Source organism: Octopus sinensis, linkage group LG25, assembly GCF_006345805.1.
Source record: "Octopus sinensis linkage group LG25, ASM634580v1, whole genome shotgun sequence".
Classification (NCBI taxonomy): Eukaryota; Metazoa; Mollusca; class Cephalopoda; order Octopoda; family Octopodidae; genus Octopus; species Octopus sinensis.
Window position 1 is genome coordinate 2349441 of NC_043021.1, and position 19377 is coordinate 2368817.

Consider the following 19377-nt stretch of genomic DNA (forward strand, 5'->3'; position numbering starts at 1 on the left):
ATATACATATATAGTATACATATACACACATATATATATATATATATATACGTATACATATACACATATTATTTATATATATATACGTATACATATACACATATATATTTATATATATATACGTATACTATACACATATATATTTAATATATTACGTATACATATACACATATATATTTATATATATATACGTATACATATACACATATATATTTATATATATATACGTATACATATACACATATATATTTATATATATATACGTATACATATACACATATATTTATATATATATATACGTATACATATACACATATATATTTATATATATATATACGTATACATATACACATATATATATACATATATACGTATACATATACACATATATATATACATATATATGTATACATATACACATATATATATACATATATATGTATACATATACACATATATATATACATATATATGTATACATATACACATATATATATACATATATATGTATACATATACACATATATTTATATACATATATATATATACGCGCACACATATAAATTAATGAATCTTCATACAAGCAACTGCTTAAGCAGACCAACAACAACAACATCAAAGCAAGCACTAAGGTGAAATTCTACCAAAATGTATTGAGCCAATTCTACTACAGCACCAAATGTTTGGTACCATCTCTCCGCAGACACCTTAATTCCTCTGTTTCCATGGAAATACTTTTTCGTTATGTTTGAGTCACTTTCATCCAAAAAAAAAAAAAAAACCTAAAAATAACATCTTCAGGTTTTTTTATTTTGTTTTCATTTTATTTTATTAATATTTTTTGTGGAGGAAACTAACTCTGACACAAGCGCCATCTATTGTCTTCGTTAGATTGTCTTCCTTCCATTTTGTTTTCCTTCGGTGTACTCAATACATGCCTCTCTTTCTTTCAGTTATATACCAGTCATATACTTCAGCACATACACACACATATATACTAATATATACATATATATATATATATGTATGCTTGTATACTATACATATACTATGTAAAAAAATATATACTATAAATAAATTATATATGTAGTATATGTGTATGTATGTTACACATAAAAAAAAGAAAATTCACTGAAAAACAACAATTCTGCATTTTATACATCCAACAATATTTTGTGTGTCTATGGTGTGAGTGTGTCTGCTACGCGAGTGTGTTTGTGTGTGAGTGTCTGTGTATGAGTTTGCGTGTGTGTGTGTTATGTTCTGAAACAGTTGGTGAGACACAGAGAAATAAATCTATGGTTGTTGCCCAATAAAAGTTTTTCTTTTATAAAATACAGCTTCGTGTTTGTCTTCATTTCATAACCATCATCATTTAACATTGGTACCCTTAACACCAGCAATTTTTCAGCACCCCCTTCTGTGTATGTACATATGTATACATATATACATATGTGGAGGCGCAATGGCCCAGTGGTTAGTGCAGCGGACTCGCGGTCATAGGATAGCGGTTTCGATTCCCAGACCAGGCGTTGTGAGTGTTTATTGAGCGAAAACACCTAAAAGCTCCACTAGGCTCCGGCAGGGGGTGGTGGTGATCCTGCTGTACTCTTTCACCACAACTTTCTCTCACTCTTACTTCCTGTTTCTGTTGTACCTGTATTTCAAAGGGCCAGCTTTGTCACTCTCTGTGTCACGCTGAATATCCCCGAGAACTACGTTAAGGGTACACGTGCTTGTGGAGTGCTCAGCCACTTACACGTTAATTTCATGAGCAGGCTGTTCCGTTGATTCGGATCAACCGGAACCCTCGTCGTCGTAACCGACGGAGTGCTTCCATATATATGAGGGGGTGCTAAAATTGTGATTTTATTCAACATATCCCCCTCTCAGATTCACACACTTATTGCTGTGGTCCTTCAGTTTTTTCTAAGCCCTGTAAAAGAACTCGGAAAGTCGAGTCTCCAACCAGGCCTTTCACAATACTCTGAAAGCCAACAACTTTTCAGCCCCACCCCATTGTATTGTGTGTTTGTCTTTTTACTTATTTCAGAAATTGTAGTGTGGTGGTCATGCTGGGACTCTGTCTCGAATGGATTTAGTCTAACAAATTGACCCCGGTATTTTTTGCCGTTTTTTTTTTCTCCTCACGCCTGGTACCTACTCAATCAGTGTCTTTTGCCGAACCACTAAGTTGCTGGAACAACACTGGTTGTCAAGAGGGGACAAGAGACAAACATAATGAAGCACATTCGTGTGTGTTTGTCATCATCATAATTTAATGTCCGAAACCCATGCTGGCATCAGTTGGCCTGTTTGACCAGGGTTGGAAGGCTGCACCAGACTCCAGTCTGATTTGGCATGGTTTTTTTTATGGCAGGACGCCCTTCCTAACACCAACCACTCCGAGAGTGTAATGGGTGCTTTTACATGCCACCGGCACAAGTGCCATTTGTGTGACACCAGTATCTGCCATGACTGCGATTCTGCTCGGCTTGATGGGTCTTCTTCTCAAGCATGACATAATGCCAAAGGTCTCGGTCACTGCCTCTGTACATATATATGAGTAGACACAAAAGTATGCACGTCTCACATTGATATGAAATTGTGCCAGCATACCCCCATGTGGGCAAGACACACAGGAAGTATTGGAATTTCATTCTGGATGACCAGTTTCAATGGAATAGCTGTCAAGGGACTTGCAAGTCACATGGAGGATTGAAACTGCACTTGAACATTCATAATAAACAAGCAGAAAATGAAGCCAGTTCTGAAATGAGATCCTTCTGCAGTATTTGTGATCAGCTTCTCAAGCACCTTCAAGGTTTTGAAAGCCATTTAAGATATCACGCTAGGAAAGAGCAATTATAGACATCAGAAGAGGTCAAGTGAGGCCCTTCGTTGACAGAGTACACAACAGAAGACCATACATCTTCCAACAAGACTGAGCCATCTCATAAAGCTAGGACACCCCAAGTGGGGATGCATGCCAATCTCCATGATCATATTCTGCCAGACACATGGCCTGCTAATTCACCAGGCCTCAATCCACTAGACCTTTACGTATGGGGCATAGTCAAGAGAGAGGCCAATCAACACCCCCTTAACACTATACAATCTCTTATTACTGTCATAACCAGTACTGTGTCCGAATTCGATAAAGATCATCTGATTAGGGTCATGTCAATACTCCTGACCCCATATTGCAACAGTCACTGATCTTAATGGTGGATTCCTTAACCCTTTCGTTACCAACCTGGCTGAAACGGCTCTGGCTCTGAGTACAAATGTCTTGTTTTCAAAAGTTTTTAATTAAAATCTTGCACCAAACCTTAGTCACAATTTATGTTCCTAACACTAGCTGAATGATAACTAAGTTATTTCACTAAATTCTTTGTTATATTTAAAACTAGCAGTATCGCCCGGCGTTGCTCAGGTTTGTAAGGGAAATAACTATAAAGCATTTTTAGAGAGTTATAGCCAAAAAATAGCAAAAAATGATGGTAAATTTTTTTTTAGTTAAAAAAGGTGGAGTTGCGTCCCCTAGACAGTTTGTGGTTTGTGTTTCTGATTCTCGACCCCATGTCGAATTTATCGATTTTTTTCATAACTGGGGGAACTTTTCAAAATTTTCGCTGCGTTAGTTTTGAATTATGACATTGGGCTATGTGTGTGTCAAGTTTCATCAGAATCGGTTGAAAGCCGTGGTCAGGGTGAGGGTACAAGCAAACAGACACACAGAAAACGCACAGACAAACTGCCGTTTATATAGAGAGAGATAATTGAAAGAAAGAGAGAACATCTCAAAATAAATACAGTAATGAAAGAATTAAATAGGTGTGATAAAAAGATTCTCAAGATTATTTGAAACAATTTGTTTTCAAATACAGTTTTAATGAGCTACGTGTCTTTTTCTAAATTCATACAAATGATCTCAAAAGCTGATGCACCTTGTATTGAGTTCTGAGCCAAAAGCGATGTCCAGTTATTCAAGAACAACAAAATAAAATACTCTACAAATATCCAGGATGGTTTTAAACCTCCACACCCAGCCATTATTCTCTTAAAACATTCGAATAATCTTTTCTACTCTAGGCACAGGGCCCAAAATTTGTGGGATGAGGCCAGTTGATTAGATCGACTCCAGAATGTAACTGGTACTTAATTTATCGACCCCAAAAGGATGAAAGGCAATGTCGAGCTCAGCAAAATTTGAACTCAGAACATAATGGTAGACCAAATATCGCCAAGCATTTTGCCCGGTGTGCTAACGTTTCTGCCAGCTCACCGCCTTAAAACATTTAATAATCTTTACATTCTGGGTTCAAATGCTACCAAGGTTGAGTTTGCCTTTCATCCTTTTGGGACCATTAAAATAAATACCAGTTGAACACTGGGGTCCATGTAATCAACTTACCTGCTTTCCTGAAATTGCTGTCTTTGTGCCAAAATTATTTGACCTGCTAGAAATAGCAGCCTAACTTAACACAACTCAATCACAGTTAACATACAAAAGAAGACACACTGGATAATGTTCTCCTAGATAAACTGTGTCAAATGTAAAAAAAAAAAAAATAACTAGGTAGTCACAGATGGACTAGCTTTAACCATAGCCCTACTTGATTAAGGCAGGTGTAAGAAGCTGAAAGTGCATGGCTCAGTGGTTAGAACGTCACACTCACGAGGTAGTGAGTTCGATTCCCAGTCCGGGCTGTGTGTTGTGTTCTTGAGCAAGATACTTTATTTCACGATGCTCCCCTTCACTCAGCTGTAAAAATGAGTTGCAACACCACTGGTGCCAAGCTGTATCATTGCGTTACGTTCTTCTTGAGCAAAGCACTTCATTTCACGTTGCTCTGTGATCATTTCGTCATCTGACATGTGGCAGTCCGTTGCACCTGTACAGGTAATATCAATCTGATGGAGGGAGTGAGCTTATGTCTACACAAACATTTGATCACTATAAAACAAACCATCTGTGTGGTTGTTCGGTAAGAAAATGTCAAACCCTCATACGTCATCTAACGACAGGAGAGTCTATCATACATATGTATTTATAGTTCGAATTTACAGAAAGCAAATGATGAAGACAGGTGAGGCAACAAACCTACGGTCTTCGACAGAAAAGATTTAGAGGAAAAAAGAAAATGAAGTGAACGATAAAAAGGGAGAAAAAACAGTGTAGGAATTAATGGTTCAAAATGATGAAAAAAAAAAACTTGTGTATATATATATGCATACATTATATATATATATATATATATATATATATATATATATATATGCATACATTATATATGCATGCATACATTATATATGCTGCCACTCAGTCAGGTACAATGATGAGTGTTCCAGTTGATTTGATCCTAAAAGCCTGCTCAACGTAAAGGCACAGGTGGCTGGGTGCTCCACAGACATATGTACTATTAATGTAGGGAATAATGTAGTTTGCAGGGAGATTCAATGTGACAAGGTTGGCCCTTTGAAATACAGGTACTTTTTTGCCAGATGAGTTGGACGGAAAGACTTCCTTTTGTACCCCCCCACCATAAAAGTTTTTTAAAAAGACTATTAAACATGGTGGAAAATTGATTTCCTGCCACGTCTTATAATAATAATAATAATAATGATGAGAGAGTCATAAAAATTAAGAATTTCTTCTAAAAACAAACTTCATTTCTGTATTATTCATGTCCCGAGGTTAAGCAAATTTCAGAGTTAAGTAATCTGGGCCTTCTCACCAGGCAAATTGAGACATGAATATACAGGGCTTGGACAAAATGATGGAAACACCTAATATGTTTTGCTCAAGGATACATGCTACCAGGAATTGAACTCCCAACCTTAGTAAGTTACGACTGTGAGCAGATGCGCTAACCACTTAGCTACACGCCTTCCCACACAAACACACACATACGTAAATGTCGAATGATAAGAAGAAGTATTCAACACCGCATTGGTGGATATAATTTCTTTATTTGTGACTGAAATCCACCATTGGTTCATGAAACCAATGGTAGCCGAATGAGGTACTTAAATGGTAAAGCACCAAGGTCAGGTCAGCGCTATCATAGACAAACTGTATTTAACCCTTTCATTACCAACCCAGCGAAAACCGGTTCTGGCTCTGAGTACAAATGTCTTGTTTTCAAAAGTTTTGAGTTAAAATCTTCCACCAAACTTTAGTCACAATTTATGTTCCTAACACTAGCTTAATGGTAACTTAGTTATTTCACTAAATTCTTTATTATATTTAAAATTAATAGAAGGAAACACAGAGCATCCCAAAATAAATACGGTAATGAAAGGGTTAAGGACAAATGCTTACTCACTAAAATAACCCCGGATTTATTCCTCCAGTTATGCATGAATTCACAACTGGCTGCCCGAATACATGAGTCATGAAGGTCACACATGGCTACACCCACTGCACCTATACACCACCGTTTATAGGCTCCGGATCAGAGGTGGGGAATCTTTTTAAGTCGGGAGGCCGCATTAAGTTTAATCGTAATCTAAACAAGGCCGCCACAAAAAACATTTCATTGTTATTTTTAAAACCCAGAATATATTTGGTAATAAATGACGAAGAGAACTTACCTGTCAATGATTAAGGTGGTGCTGTTTGCGGTTGGAAGCCTTTCAATGTTTGGGTTGCAGCATCGATGTTCGTAGTTTCAGCTGACCTTTTGGATGGGAATCCGTAATTGGCGACAATAAGCGAGTCTTGGTCTTGTTTCGGTAGGAAAATATAAATTCGCAGGAATATGTCGTAGATAAGCAGGAAAGCATTTTTCGTATATGTTGACGAAGTGGTGGGCATTCTACTGCATTTTCCATACTTCAACTGGATCTTCTGTTTTTTCAGCATTAAATAACGACTATAAAATTTCATCTTCTGAAAGCTCGATTAATTCCATCTGTAACACTTCTGGAGCCTTTCAGACATCAACGAGATGTGGTAGAAATGCTAATTTGAGTGGAATATCCTGTTTCTCGAAGTTAGCGGACCTTTCCCTGTCTTCTTCAATTAATAAATTCAGAACACCTGAATGTTCGTTCAACAACGAATTCATACAAATTCTCGAGGTCGTGAATGACCGAAGCTATCCAAGAGCAAAGTGTTCATCTGAAATTTTAGAACTTTCTTCAAGAAACGTAGTTCTTCCGAAATGCTTGAATTTTTTTTGCAACGTGTCGTAAACCGATTTTGCTTTACCTTGCAAATAAATATTCAAGTCCTTTGGCTTTCGCAGGATGTCACAAAGAAATGCAGTATTTCTATAGAAATATTCATCTAAAATTCACATTGTTCATTCCGTTTGTATATATAATAACAGAGAGTCCACTAGACACACACATTAATATTCTCTTAACATTCTCCTGGTTATTTTAATCGACCGTGCTGCCAGTTATCAAAGGAGCCATTCTAGTCACATCTTCGTCGCACGGTCGTTCTTCGTAAAATTTTATTATCTGCCTGCATAAAGTAAAAACTTGTAACACCCGTCCTTGCGACAGTCAACGCAAATCCATACTGAATTCTTCATCGTCCTACCACAGCAGTGGTTGGGACAGCGAATTCGCTGTAGTAAGAACATGGTTTCGATTCCCAGACCGGGGACTGTGAGTGGTTATTAAGCAAAAACACTCAAGCTCCACGAGGCACCGGCGGCGGTGGGTGGTGAACCCCGCTGTACTCTTTCACTACAACTTTCTCTCATTCTTTCTTCCTACTTCTGCCACAAAACAGAGGAACCATGGTGTATCCCACTATGGTGTGGTAAACTTTCAGGCCCTCGTCTAGATTGCGAATCCTCTGTACCTCTTGAGATGGTTCAGCTCTCCACCTGCTAAAAGCCACCGTTTACGGAATGAGGATAACAACGTAGCTTTCGCACCTGTGCAATGGCCAGTCCATTACGTGTGGTGGGTGGATCCTCAAGTTGCCACACGCATTCTTAGTAGCTTAGAGTAGGCTCGAATTAGAGATTATTCTTTGTGGCTAATGGCGTGAGTCCTGATTGGAACAACAACAGCAGCAGGTTACGGAACTGACGATGCCTTGTTGCATTATTGGCACAAGTATAATTCACAAGATTTACGACTTGCTGCAGAATGTCACTTAAAACGGTTGATTTAGCACAAAGATTTTGCTGATACAATGAAAAGAAATGATAGCATCTGGATTTGATATGGCTTTTTCTTTTTATCTGGGCAATAAATCCTTTACATTTTCCAGTCATGGAACTTCTTGACATCTTGGAAGTTTGTGAAGACATCTATTCCTCGGTTCTATCCAGAAGATTACCCGAAGCCAGTAATTCTTTGTAGTAAACAAAATCTTCAGTTATGGCGTGAATGAAATAAAAAAAAACTTGCGCCGAATCACTCGTATCGATTGAATCAGTACTTTATGGTTATCTCACAACCACTGACAATTTGCCATTCAAAGGACCGGGTTCTCTCTCCCCTAAAAAATCGAGTTTGTGTGGCGACAAGAGATTGGATTAAGAGTTAGACCCTTTCGAATCAATATTTCAACACATTTGTTAACGTTTGGCCTCCTCAATAGGAATGCTAGGATTTCTTATAAAAATGTTATCGGATTCAGTAAAATGTTTAATTATTTCAATTTTCACGCTTATTAATTTTTGTTTTTTCAGTTTTCATAAGGCGTTCCTTCGTTTTAACTCGACAAAACCATAACAAGACTTCGGTTGTTTCCGTGTCAACTCGACAATTCACTTCGGATATCTTCGTGACCTCCGTGACAGTGTCCGTGTTCTGTTTTTAATGTATTTGTGTGTTGTGGAATATAGATATAACGAAATTATGCCAGCAAAAGGCCTTGCATGTTTGTTCTTACCTGCTTCATGTGTGTATGTAAAATCCGCAAATTTTCGGAGGTCACGAAGATATCCGAAGTGAATTGTCGAGTTCAGCTTGTTACTGTTTTGTCGAATTAAAAACGAAAGAATGTCGTTTTCTTGTTTATTAATCTTTGTATGATTTGTTATAAAAATATTATCAGATCCAATTCGAGATTTCATCACTTCACTTTTGTTGTTATTGTTTTATTAAGGGTTAAACAATTTTTTTAGTTGAGGCAAATAACCAAAAAGTGCCGATATTTCTCATAAAACGTGGAGAGATAACCCAATATTTTAATGGGGGTGAGATAACCAAAAAAGTACCGTTGAATCATCCAAAACGATTGAATAATATACATTATCCTCTTGAAGTATAGTGTGAAGTTGTTCTCTTACACTGAGGGATAATTCATGCTGCCGATCACTTATGGTTCTCCGGGAAAGAGGTACTGTAAATCCTCGAGTGAAATTAAACCCTTACTGTTGTAGGTTATTTATTTCAAAAATTACTTCCTCCAACCAAAAATAAATTATTGTAGGTGCAGACATGGCTGTGTGGTAAGAAGCTTGCTTCCCAACCACATGGTTCCGAGTTCAGTCCCACTGCGGGACACTTTGGCCAAGTGTTTCTATTATAGTCTTGGACCAACCAAAACCTCGTGAGCAGATTTGGTTGACAAAAAGTGAAAGAAGGGCGTCATATATATATATATATATATCATCATTGTTTAATGTCCACTTTCCATGCTGGCATGGGTTGGACGGTTCGAACCAAGGACTGGCAAGGTTTCTACAGCTGGATGCCCTTCCTAATGCCAACCACTCCAAGAGCGTAGTGGGTGGTTTTTACGTGCCACTGGGCACTGGCATCGACCACGCTTGAATGGAGCTTTTTATGTGCCACCGGCAGAGGAGCCCATCAGCCGGCACTGGCAACAACCATGCTCAAATGGTGCTTTTTATGTGCCACTGGCATGGTGCATATGTAAGAAACTTGCTTCCCAATCACATGGTCTTGGGTTCAATCCCACTGTGTGGCACCTTGGGCAAGTTGATTTTACTGTAGTCTTGGGCTGACCAGTCTTGTGAGTGGATTTGGTTGACAGTGTAGCAATTGCTATCTTCACTGTTTGAGAAAAACAGAAACTGAAAGAAGTCTATTGTGTGTATTTGTGTACATATATTGTATGTGTGTGGTAAGAAACTTGCTTCCAGCCACATGGTTCTGGGTTCAGTCCCACTGCGTGGCAGCTACTCTAGCCCTGATCTGACCAAAGCCTTGTGAATGGATTAGGTAGATGGAAACTGAAAGAAGCTTGTATATATATACATGTGTGTGTGTGTGTCTGTTTTCCCACCCCCGTTACTTGACAACTGGTACTGGTGTGTTTACATCCTAAAAACTTAGCAGTTCAGCAAAAGAGACCAATAAAATAAGTATCAGGCTTCAAAATAAAGAAAAAAAAGTACGGCGGGGGGGGGGGGGGTCAATTCATTTGACTAAAAAATTCTTCAAGGCAGTGCCCCAGCATTGCCACAGTTTAATGACCAAAACAAAAGAAAAATATCAAAGAAAACAAAACATTGAAGAACGCAAAAATAAAAGAAAAAGAAACGAAGAATTTCTTCAAAAGACTTTAATTATATCTTGAGATTTTCTCATTAACAACTGCTATATACATATAACAACAACAACAATGATGATAATGAAGATATCCAAATGAGATTAATTATAATTAGTTGCATTAAATGAGTGGTGAGTTTTAGTTTTGTTCCTTGGCCAAAATCTCTGTCACTCACAATTACGCAATCAAGCAGACACACACACACACACACACACACACACACACACACACACACACGCATGCATGTATGCATATACACATATTCAAACATAGCTACATAGATTCTCCCTTCTCTTTCTCACACACACACACACACACACACACAGTTCTAATTCTATTAGAGATATATTGTGACCCTTAAGGATGGAAAATTATGTAGGAAATCTGGTGGGAGCAAAGTTGTCTCTAAGGGGCTTAGAAAACCTGAAGGATCACTGCAATAAGTGCGTGAATCTGAGAGGGGGATATGTTGGATAAAATCATAATTAAATGGATCCTCTTGTATTTTCTTTTACCCAAAGTGAGGAACTTTTCAACACCTCCTTGTATACACACACACATGTATATATATATATATATGTATGTATGTATATACATATATGTTTATTGAGATTGAGGAGGGGGGTGGTTGTGAGAGAATGGGAGTACCCATCTCTTCCCTAAAGATTTACACAGAAAATTCAAAGAACAAACCCTAGATTTGGGGATGATGATGATGATGATGGTGGTGGTGGTGGGAAGTGGGGGTGGGTGGGAAGGGTGGTGTTGGGATTCTATTGGTGGTGGTGGCATGTGTGAGGGGGAAGGGGGAATTTTCAGAGAACGGAAAAAGAGAGATTCATCAAAAGCTCAAAGGAAACACGATGACGAATGATGAAGATGAAAATGACGGGGTGGGGGGGGTCGAAAGGCGGAACAACTACATGCCAAGTTGATAAAGTGATGGAGATTGGAGTGGGGGGGAGGAGGTTATAGAGGAGGGGGCAACAGTCCAAATCTTGACCCATCATCCACATTCTTGACCCCGAACCCAAAGAACTGTCATGCCAAGTGTGGTGGAGGTGGCGGTGGAGGGGATGCAATAATATGTAAATGAGGGTCACAAGATTTGGCTGTTGGTCCCTTGCTTGTTTCCAGTGCACAGGGAAGGTTCTGCCCATTCCACCCCTCACTCCCTCCCTCCCTCACAACTAGCTGTTGTGGGGATGATGTTGGTAGCGGTGATGTTGATGTTGGTAGTATGATACGGGGTGGAGGGGTGGGGACAGTAAATCATAAACTCAAGAAGAAGAAGAAGAAGAAGAAGAAGAAGGCATTAAATGGTTTCCTGAAAAAAAAAAAATCACTGTTAAAATAACTGCGGAAGAGGAGTTAGGGGTAATGTAGGAGGGGGGGATGAAGAAATTAAGGAACAAGATGTAGAAGAAGGTGCAAGAGGAGGGGGTAGAGAAAAAGAAAGAAAGAGGAGCCCAGGATTGAGAAAATTTGATGACATGTTGCATAAATGGTGAAATATTTGAAGATATTTCTCCCTCCACACACACACACACACACACACACACACAGAGTATTTTTTTAAAAAGTTACTGTATAAAAAATATATTGTCAACATTAACGAAAAATGTTTTAAAAAAGAAGAAATAAAAGTAAATAAAATAAACTCCGAAAAAGAAAAACAAAAAAAAAAATGTGGAAATATTTGTTTTACAAAAAAAAAAGAGAGAAAAAAATCAACATACAAATATACATACATATATATATATATATATATATATATGATTTATTTGTAGATTAATAAGACAGCCAACTGTTGGCAATCGTTTACATTTTAGGAGATGAGTAACAGAATTCCCAATTGGTTTGCTTGAATAATTGTGAAGAACTTTTTTTCTTTCTAGCATGAAACCATTGGTTGCCTTGTTAATCTACAAATAACAAATATTTACCCACCAATGTGGCATTGAGCACTCATTCTCACTGTTCGATACTATCGTGTATGTGTGAGCATGTGTGTGTGTCTATATATATTTATATATATATATATATATTTGTGTGTATGTATATCTATATATATAAATATATAGGTTTGGTGGAATGAACACAAAATAGCCCTCAATTCATGTGTGTACATATTTTTTTTTAATCAGCAGAAACAGTTACAGATAACCCAAAAGCTTCATTTTTATACGTAAGAAACATTCAGCCTTTGAGTCACTCACATAACATTCTGACTGATTAAAAAGTTTATATATATATATATATATATATAAAGGTGCAGGAGTGGCTGTGTGATAAGAAACTTGTTTCCCAACAACATGGTTGCGGGTTCAGTCCCACAGCGTGGCACCTTGGGCAAGTGTCTGCTACCATAGCCTCAGGCCAACCAAAGCCTTATGAGTAGATTTGGTAGATGGAAACTGAAAGAAGCCCAGGCTTATATGAATATAAATATTTGTGTGTTTGTGTCTGTGTTTGTCTCCCCACCATCATTTGAGGATCGATGTTGGTGTGTTTATGTCCCTGTAGCTTAGCGGTTCGGCAAAAGAGACTGATGGAATAAGTGCTAGGCTTACAAAGAATAAGTTGTGGGGTCGATGTGCTCAACTAAAACCCCTTAAGGTGATGCTCCAGCATGGCCACAGTCAAATGACTAAAAGAATAAAGGAATATATACTCTTTACTCTCTTTTACTCTTTTACTTGTTTCAGTCATTTGACTGTGGCCATGCTAGAGCACCACCTTCAGTCAAGCAAATCGACCCCAGGACTTATTCTTTGTAAGCTTAGTACTTATTCTATCGGTCCCTTTTGCTGAACTGCTAAGTTACGGGGATGTAAGCACACCAGCATCGGTTGTCATGTGATGTTGGGGGGACAAACACAGACACACACATACATATATATATATATATATATATATATATATACATATATAAAACGGGCTTCTTTCAGTTTCTGTCTGCCAAATCCACTCACAAGGCTTTGGTCAGCCTGAGGCTATAGTAGAAGACCCTTGTCCAAAGTGCCACGCAGTGGGACTGAACCTGGAACCATGTGGTTGGTAAGCAAGCTACTTACCACACCGCCACTCCTGCGCCTATGAATATGTATATACACACACATGCACACATATTTATTAGATAAATGCTGAAAAGTTGCAGGAAACGGGAAAAAAATGCGTTTTTTTTAAAACTAAACAAGACAAGAAGCAAAATAAATGTAACAATAACAATAAAAAGAAACAAAAGGAAGCAAAAAAAAATCTCAAATTCTCCCCACCCCACCTACCAGTTCCCTGAAATTCAAAGCAGAACAACCAATAATGTAAAGAGAACAACTAAATAATACAAAACTCTGCTACGTCTCGACATTGTGTTTCCTCCGTCACTCAGATGTTGGCGACGGTAGATGCCAGTCTGTTTACTACCTAAATACTCGTTCCATACTTGTTCCCGTTGGGGTACAAAGTGCGTTGATTCAAGGCCCTTTTCATGCTGTTCGCCCCCTTGCGCCTCATTCACCAGTGATGTAAACATCTTAATGGGTACCGACTTTCTGGAGTGACTGGATGGCATCAGTGTCTTCTTGTACAGGGTCATATTCTGCCAGAAGATTGGGCAGCCAGGTTTTGAATCCGGAACCTCTATAGCCAGATTGGTCAAGCTTATATAATCCGGTTGATTATCTCCATCCACATCACCAATGGCTCCTGTCAAGTAAAAAATTCACAACAACATCATCAATAAGATTATAGCAATTCTCAGATCACGAACATTTATAGTTTATCTTTAAGGGTAGGGGGACACATTTGAGCCAGTGGTGGCAAATTGTTTGGGTTGGAAAGCTGCACTGAAATATAGGGCTTTAACTACCATCTTAAAAGGGGGCCAGATCCAGCATTTTAAAAATTTGCACTGGTATGGCTGTGTGGTAAGAAGTTTGCTTACTAAACATATGGCTATGGGTTCAGTCTCATTGTATGGCACCTTGGGAAATGGTCTTCTACTATAACTGTGGGCCAACCAAAGCCTTGTTATTACATCTGGTACATGGAAACAGAAAGAAGCCTGTTGTGTTTGCATGTATGTATCTATCTATTTATCTATATATATATATATATTGTATGTATGCATACATATATTGTATGTGTATATATATATATATTGTGTGTGTGGGGGGGTGAACCCTGCTGTACTCTTTTACCACAACTTTCTCTCACTCTTTCTTCCTGTTTCTGTTGTACCTGTATTTCAAAGGGCCAGACTTGTCACACTCTGCGTCACGCTGAATCTCCCTGAGTACTATGTTAAGGGTGCACGTGTCTGTGGAGTGCTCAGCCACTTGCATGCTAATCAATACCTATCCATCTGTATGTTGATCTGTTTATTTTCATATCTCTATGCTTACATACATGTGCATATAAACATATATACCCACCCACACACATAATAAACAGATCAACGCAGCCACATGTACCATGCTGTCACATGTACCATGCTGTTATATGTACCATACTGTCACATGAACCATGCTGTCACATGTCCCATATTGTCACATGAACCATGCTGTCACATGTCCCATATTGTCACACATTCCATGCTGTCACATATCCCATATTGTCACATGTCCCATGCTGTTACATGAACCATGCTGGCACATGAACCATGCTGTCACATGTCCCATGCTGTCACATGTCCCATGCTGTCACATGTCCCGTGCTGTCACATGAACCATACTGTCACATGTACCATGCAGTATGATTGGTTAAGCAACAGTAGTAACACAACAACAAAGACCAGTGACACCCACCCATTGCAGTACTCACCTGTGCCACGACCAAAGGGTTTAGCAACAGCACACTGTATCCCTGCCTTTGATGGGGATGGCGAATCTAGCAAAAGAGGGAAAATGAAATTTCAAATTAGATAAAATTTATTTTCGTAACATACAGACTGCCTGTAGCTGCAGCTGACATTAAGGATGAACACCACCACCACCACGCCCATAATCAACTAAGTCGTTAGCCAACTGGCCTAAATGATGGCAGTTCTTATTCTTACAGTGTCCAAACACACAATAGTCTAGAGGGCCCAGTACACTTGGCTGTATAGAGGTACCACATATGTTAGGAGTCATCATTACTGAGGATTTTAGAGGTTTCAGTCACCGGATCACGGCCATGCTGCAGCTATATCTTCAAAGGTTCTAGATAATCATATTGAGCCTTGTACACACACATTTTTTTTGTTTTGCAAACAAGACAAGAAGTACTCAATACCTGGTGCAGAATTTATATTTATTAAGAACCAAGTGATGTTTCCCTCCATTCTATATATAATGGCAACGACTGCAGAATCGTTAGTACATTGCATTTCTTCAGGTTTTTTTAAAGTTGTGAGTTCAAATTCTACTGAGACTGACTTTTGCTCTTCGTCCTTTCAGGATTACTTCAATAAGAACTAGTTGAGCAGTGGAGTTGATGTAATTGGCTAGGTTCCTACCCAACCCGAAATTTCACAGTTTCTATCTTGACCCAGGGTCTTAAGGTATCCACCAGGGCCATTCAACCTCAGAATCATGGATACCCTCCTTATAAATATATTCAGACCAGCCATTAACAAGAAAAAGGAACTACATGAAACAGACTGGTTGCCCTAGCAACACCAGTCTGCATACATCACTTTCCTCCTTCCTCCCCCACACATCTGAGCAATGGCTTTTCCATTCCTCGCTTTTTCCAGATGTCCTGAAGAGGAGTCATAACCCCGAAACATAGAAATACAAAGTAAAACTGCAACCTTATTTTGCTTTGTTTTCCTTTTCCTTTTGTAGATGACTTGGTGTTTTCTTGTATTGTTTCAGCCTCACACAACAAATCCCTTTGTAGGAAACACTTGCCCAAGGTACCATGCCGAAGGTACCAAGGAAACACTTGCCCAAGGTACCATGCCGAAGGTACCAAGGAAACACTTGCCCAAGGTACCATGCAGTGGGACTGAATCTGAAACCATGCGGTTAGGAGTAAAGGAGTAAAGATCCCCTTCGGTCATGCATGACCATGGGATTGCACCAAAAACGTTCCCCTCTGAGGCACAAGTCTGGGCAAGGCTGTTTATGGAAGACTAGAAGTCACCAATGCATGCCAGCCTTTCCTCTCCACACGACTGATGTTATCCAAGGGAAAGGCAAAGGGGCTGATACAGCTTGGCACCAGTGACATCACAACTCATTTCTTATTTCTTTATTGCCCACAAGGGGCTAAACATAGAGGGGACAAACAAGGACAGACAAACGGATTAAGTCGATTACATCGACACCAGTCCATAAGTGGTACTTAATTCATTGACCCCGAAAGGATGAAAGGCAAAGTCGACCTCACTGGAATTTGACCTCAGAACGTAAAGACAGACGAAATACTGCTAAGCATTTCGCCCGGCGTGCCAATGTTTCTACAGCTGAGTTAACTGGAGCAACATGGAATAAAGTGTCTTGCTCAAGAACACAACACACAGCTCAGCCCAGGAATTGAACTCACTACCTCATGACTGTGAACCCGATGCTCTAACCACTGAACCATGCACCTGTGCTTAGGAAATATATACATGTTCAAGCTGGCCATATCCAGCTTCTCACACGTAACCCACAATGTCATTCTAAAAATAACCAATCACATTATCGTAACTTCAAAGCTACAAGATAATACAATGAATAAATAAGCAAAGAAATCTGAATGCGAAACGCTTAACAATAATAACAACAACATCAATGAACGAATCTAAAAAATTCTCACAGGAATATTTATTTTCTGCCAATTGGATGGGTTTGTCCAAGTTGCTTCGGTCCATGATGAAAACTTCTTCGGTGATTGCTGATTGTGGAGTTAATGTACAAATTAAAAAGTAGCCAGCCGGAGATGTGAAGAAACCTGGATGATTTTGAGGTAAATAGGCTAAAATAAATGAAAAAATAAATAAATAAATAACCAGGCAGATTTATTAACCCTTTAGTGTTTAAACCGGCCATATCCGGCTCAAATATTCTACATGTTTTATATTCAAACTGGCCATATCTAGCCTCTCACACCTAACCTACATTGACATTCTAAAAATAAACAATTATATCATTGAAACCTCAAAGCTATAACATAATGCATGATTAATTCAAAACAATTTGAGTGAAAAAGTGTTAGATTTAATAGAGAAATCTGGACACCAAAGGGTTAAAGAACTTCTTTAAAAAATTTGCTTCCCAACCACTAGGTTCCAGACTCAATGAGTGCATTTGGTAAACAGAAACTGAAAGAAGCCCATTGTGTGTGTGTGTGTGTGTGTGCTCTTGTCTTGACTTCGGGAGAAAGTTGTAAGCAAGCGCCGCAAAAGTGATGGTTGTTTACAACCTTGAACAATATCACAAAATTGATGTTGCTTATTTTCAATCTTTCATGGCCATATGGAAATATTACCTTACTTGGAAACAGGTGAAGGTTGGCAACTGGAAAAGGCACCCGGCTGTAGAAAAACCACCTCGACAAATTTCCTTCTGGCCCACACAAGTTTTGAAAAGCAGACATTAAATGATGGATGGATCACAAGCTCAAGTACATTCTGTAAGGTGCTACTTTGGTGTGTGATCTACAATTTCAAGGGCAATTACTTAACCCTTTCGTTACCAACCCGGCTGAAACCGCCTCTGGCTCTGTAGTACGAATGTCTTGTTTTCTTAAGTTTCGAATTAAAATCTTCCACCAAACCTTAGTCACAATTTATGTTACTAACACTAGCTTAATAGTAACTAAGTTATTTTACTAAATTCTTTGTTATATTTAAAATAATTGAAAGAAAAAGAGCATCTCAACAGAAATATGGTAACGAAAGGGTTAAGGTTGTTTTTTTTAGTTTACTTCCCAATTTCTAAAAATCCTTAAGCTGTTCTTCTGCTTCCAGCAGATGTTCGCTCAATTCATCAAAAAAGAAAAGTTATTCAAATTTGTAATTCATCTTTATTATCAAATTGCTATCCAATTTTTTAAGAAATTCTTTAGTACATTGTAAATGTAGTTTTTCAAAATTCTTACAATGTTAATAATAATAAAAACCAATAATAATAAGAAACCAACAATCTCTATATATATAAACGGCAAAATGTCTGTGTGTGTATCCTTTATACAAATCAACATATATATCATCATCATCATCATTTAACGTCCGTTTTCCATGCTGGCATGGGTTGGACGGTTCGACCGGGGTCTGGTAAGCCATGGAGGCTGCACCAGGCTCCAGTCTGATTTGGCAGTGTTTCTACAGTTGAATGCCCTTCCTAACGCCAACCACTCCGTGAGTATAGTGGGTGTTTTTTACGTGCCTCCGGCACAGGGGCCGGAGCTGCTGGTAAACGGCTATGATCAGTTGGTGCTTTTATGTGTTACCGACACAGACGCCAGTCAGGCGGCGCTGGCATCTGCCAAGTTTTAGTCAACAGTGTAACAGTCAAACACACACACACACACACAGAACTATAAGTAAACAAACACTTACTGGAATCTGGATCAGATCTATGTTCAACCACCTACAAAAGAGAGAGAGAAAGATGGATTATTAATTGGCATTAGTAACATGGAACCATCGAAAGAGCTAGAAATAGTAGCCCTAAACTCAACTCTGTCTACTGTTTTAAAAAGAGGTTACATTAAATAATACGGTCCAGTGCCCCGCAACCTTTTTTCACTTGTGGTACATTTATATTCCTTTCAAAAATTTGGCGGCACACCTGAGCTACAAATATAATTAAAAGTATAGGGAAAGAAAATTATATTCAGGTTACACTGTGGAAAACGTAGCATCGTCTTGTGGCACACCTAGCATCGTCTTGTGGCACACCTAG

The 19377-nt window shown here is 38.6% G+C and overlaps 1 protein-coding gene and 1 long non-coding RNA gene across 2 annotated transcripts in view; one reads left to right on the forward strand and one right to left on the reverse strand.

Moving 5' to 3' along the window:
• Positions 1–19299, forward strand: part of LOC118767884 — a 30215-nt gene extending 10916 nt beyond the window's left edge. The window contains exons 2-4 of the long non-coding RNA XR_005003789.1: positions 2872–2883; positions 13345–13349; positions 19288–19299. This is a non-coding gene — a long non-coding RNA (uncharacterized LOC118767884). The remainder of the gene's footprint in view (positions 1–2871; positions 2884–13344; positions 13350–19287) is intronic.
• LOC115224506 (protein FAM234B-like) overlaps positions 13687–19377 on the reverse strand; it is a 30811-nt gene continuing 25120 nt past the window's right edge. The window contains exons 12-15 of the mRNA XM_029795416.2: positions 19032–19062; positions 17288–17446; positions 15323–15388; positions 13687–14206 (exon numbers count right to left, since the gene is read on the reverse strand). Coding sequence (XP_029651276.1) covers positions 13800–14206; positions 15323–15388; positions 17288–17446; positions 19032–19062 — 663 coding nt within the window. The 3' untranslated portion in view covers positions 13687–13799. The remainder of the gene's footprint in view (positions 14207–15322; positions 15389–17287; positions 17447–19031; positions 19063–19377) is intronic.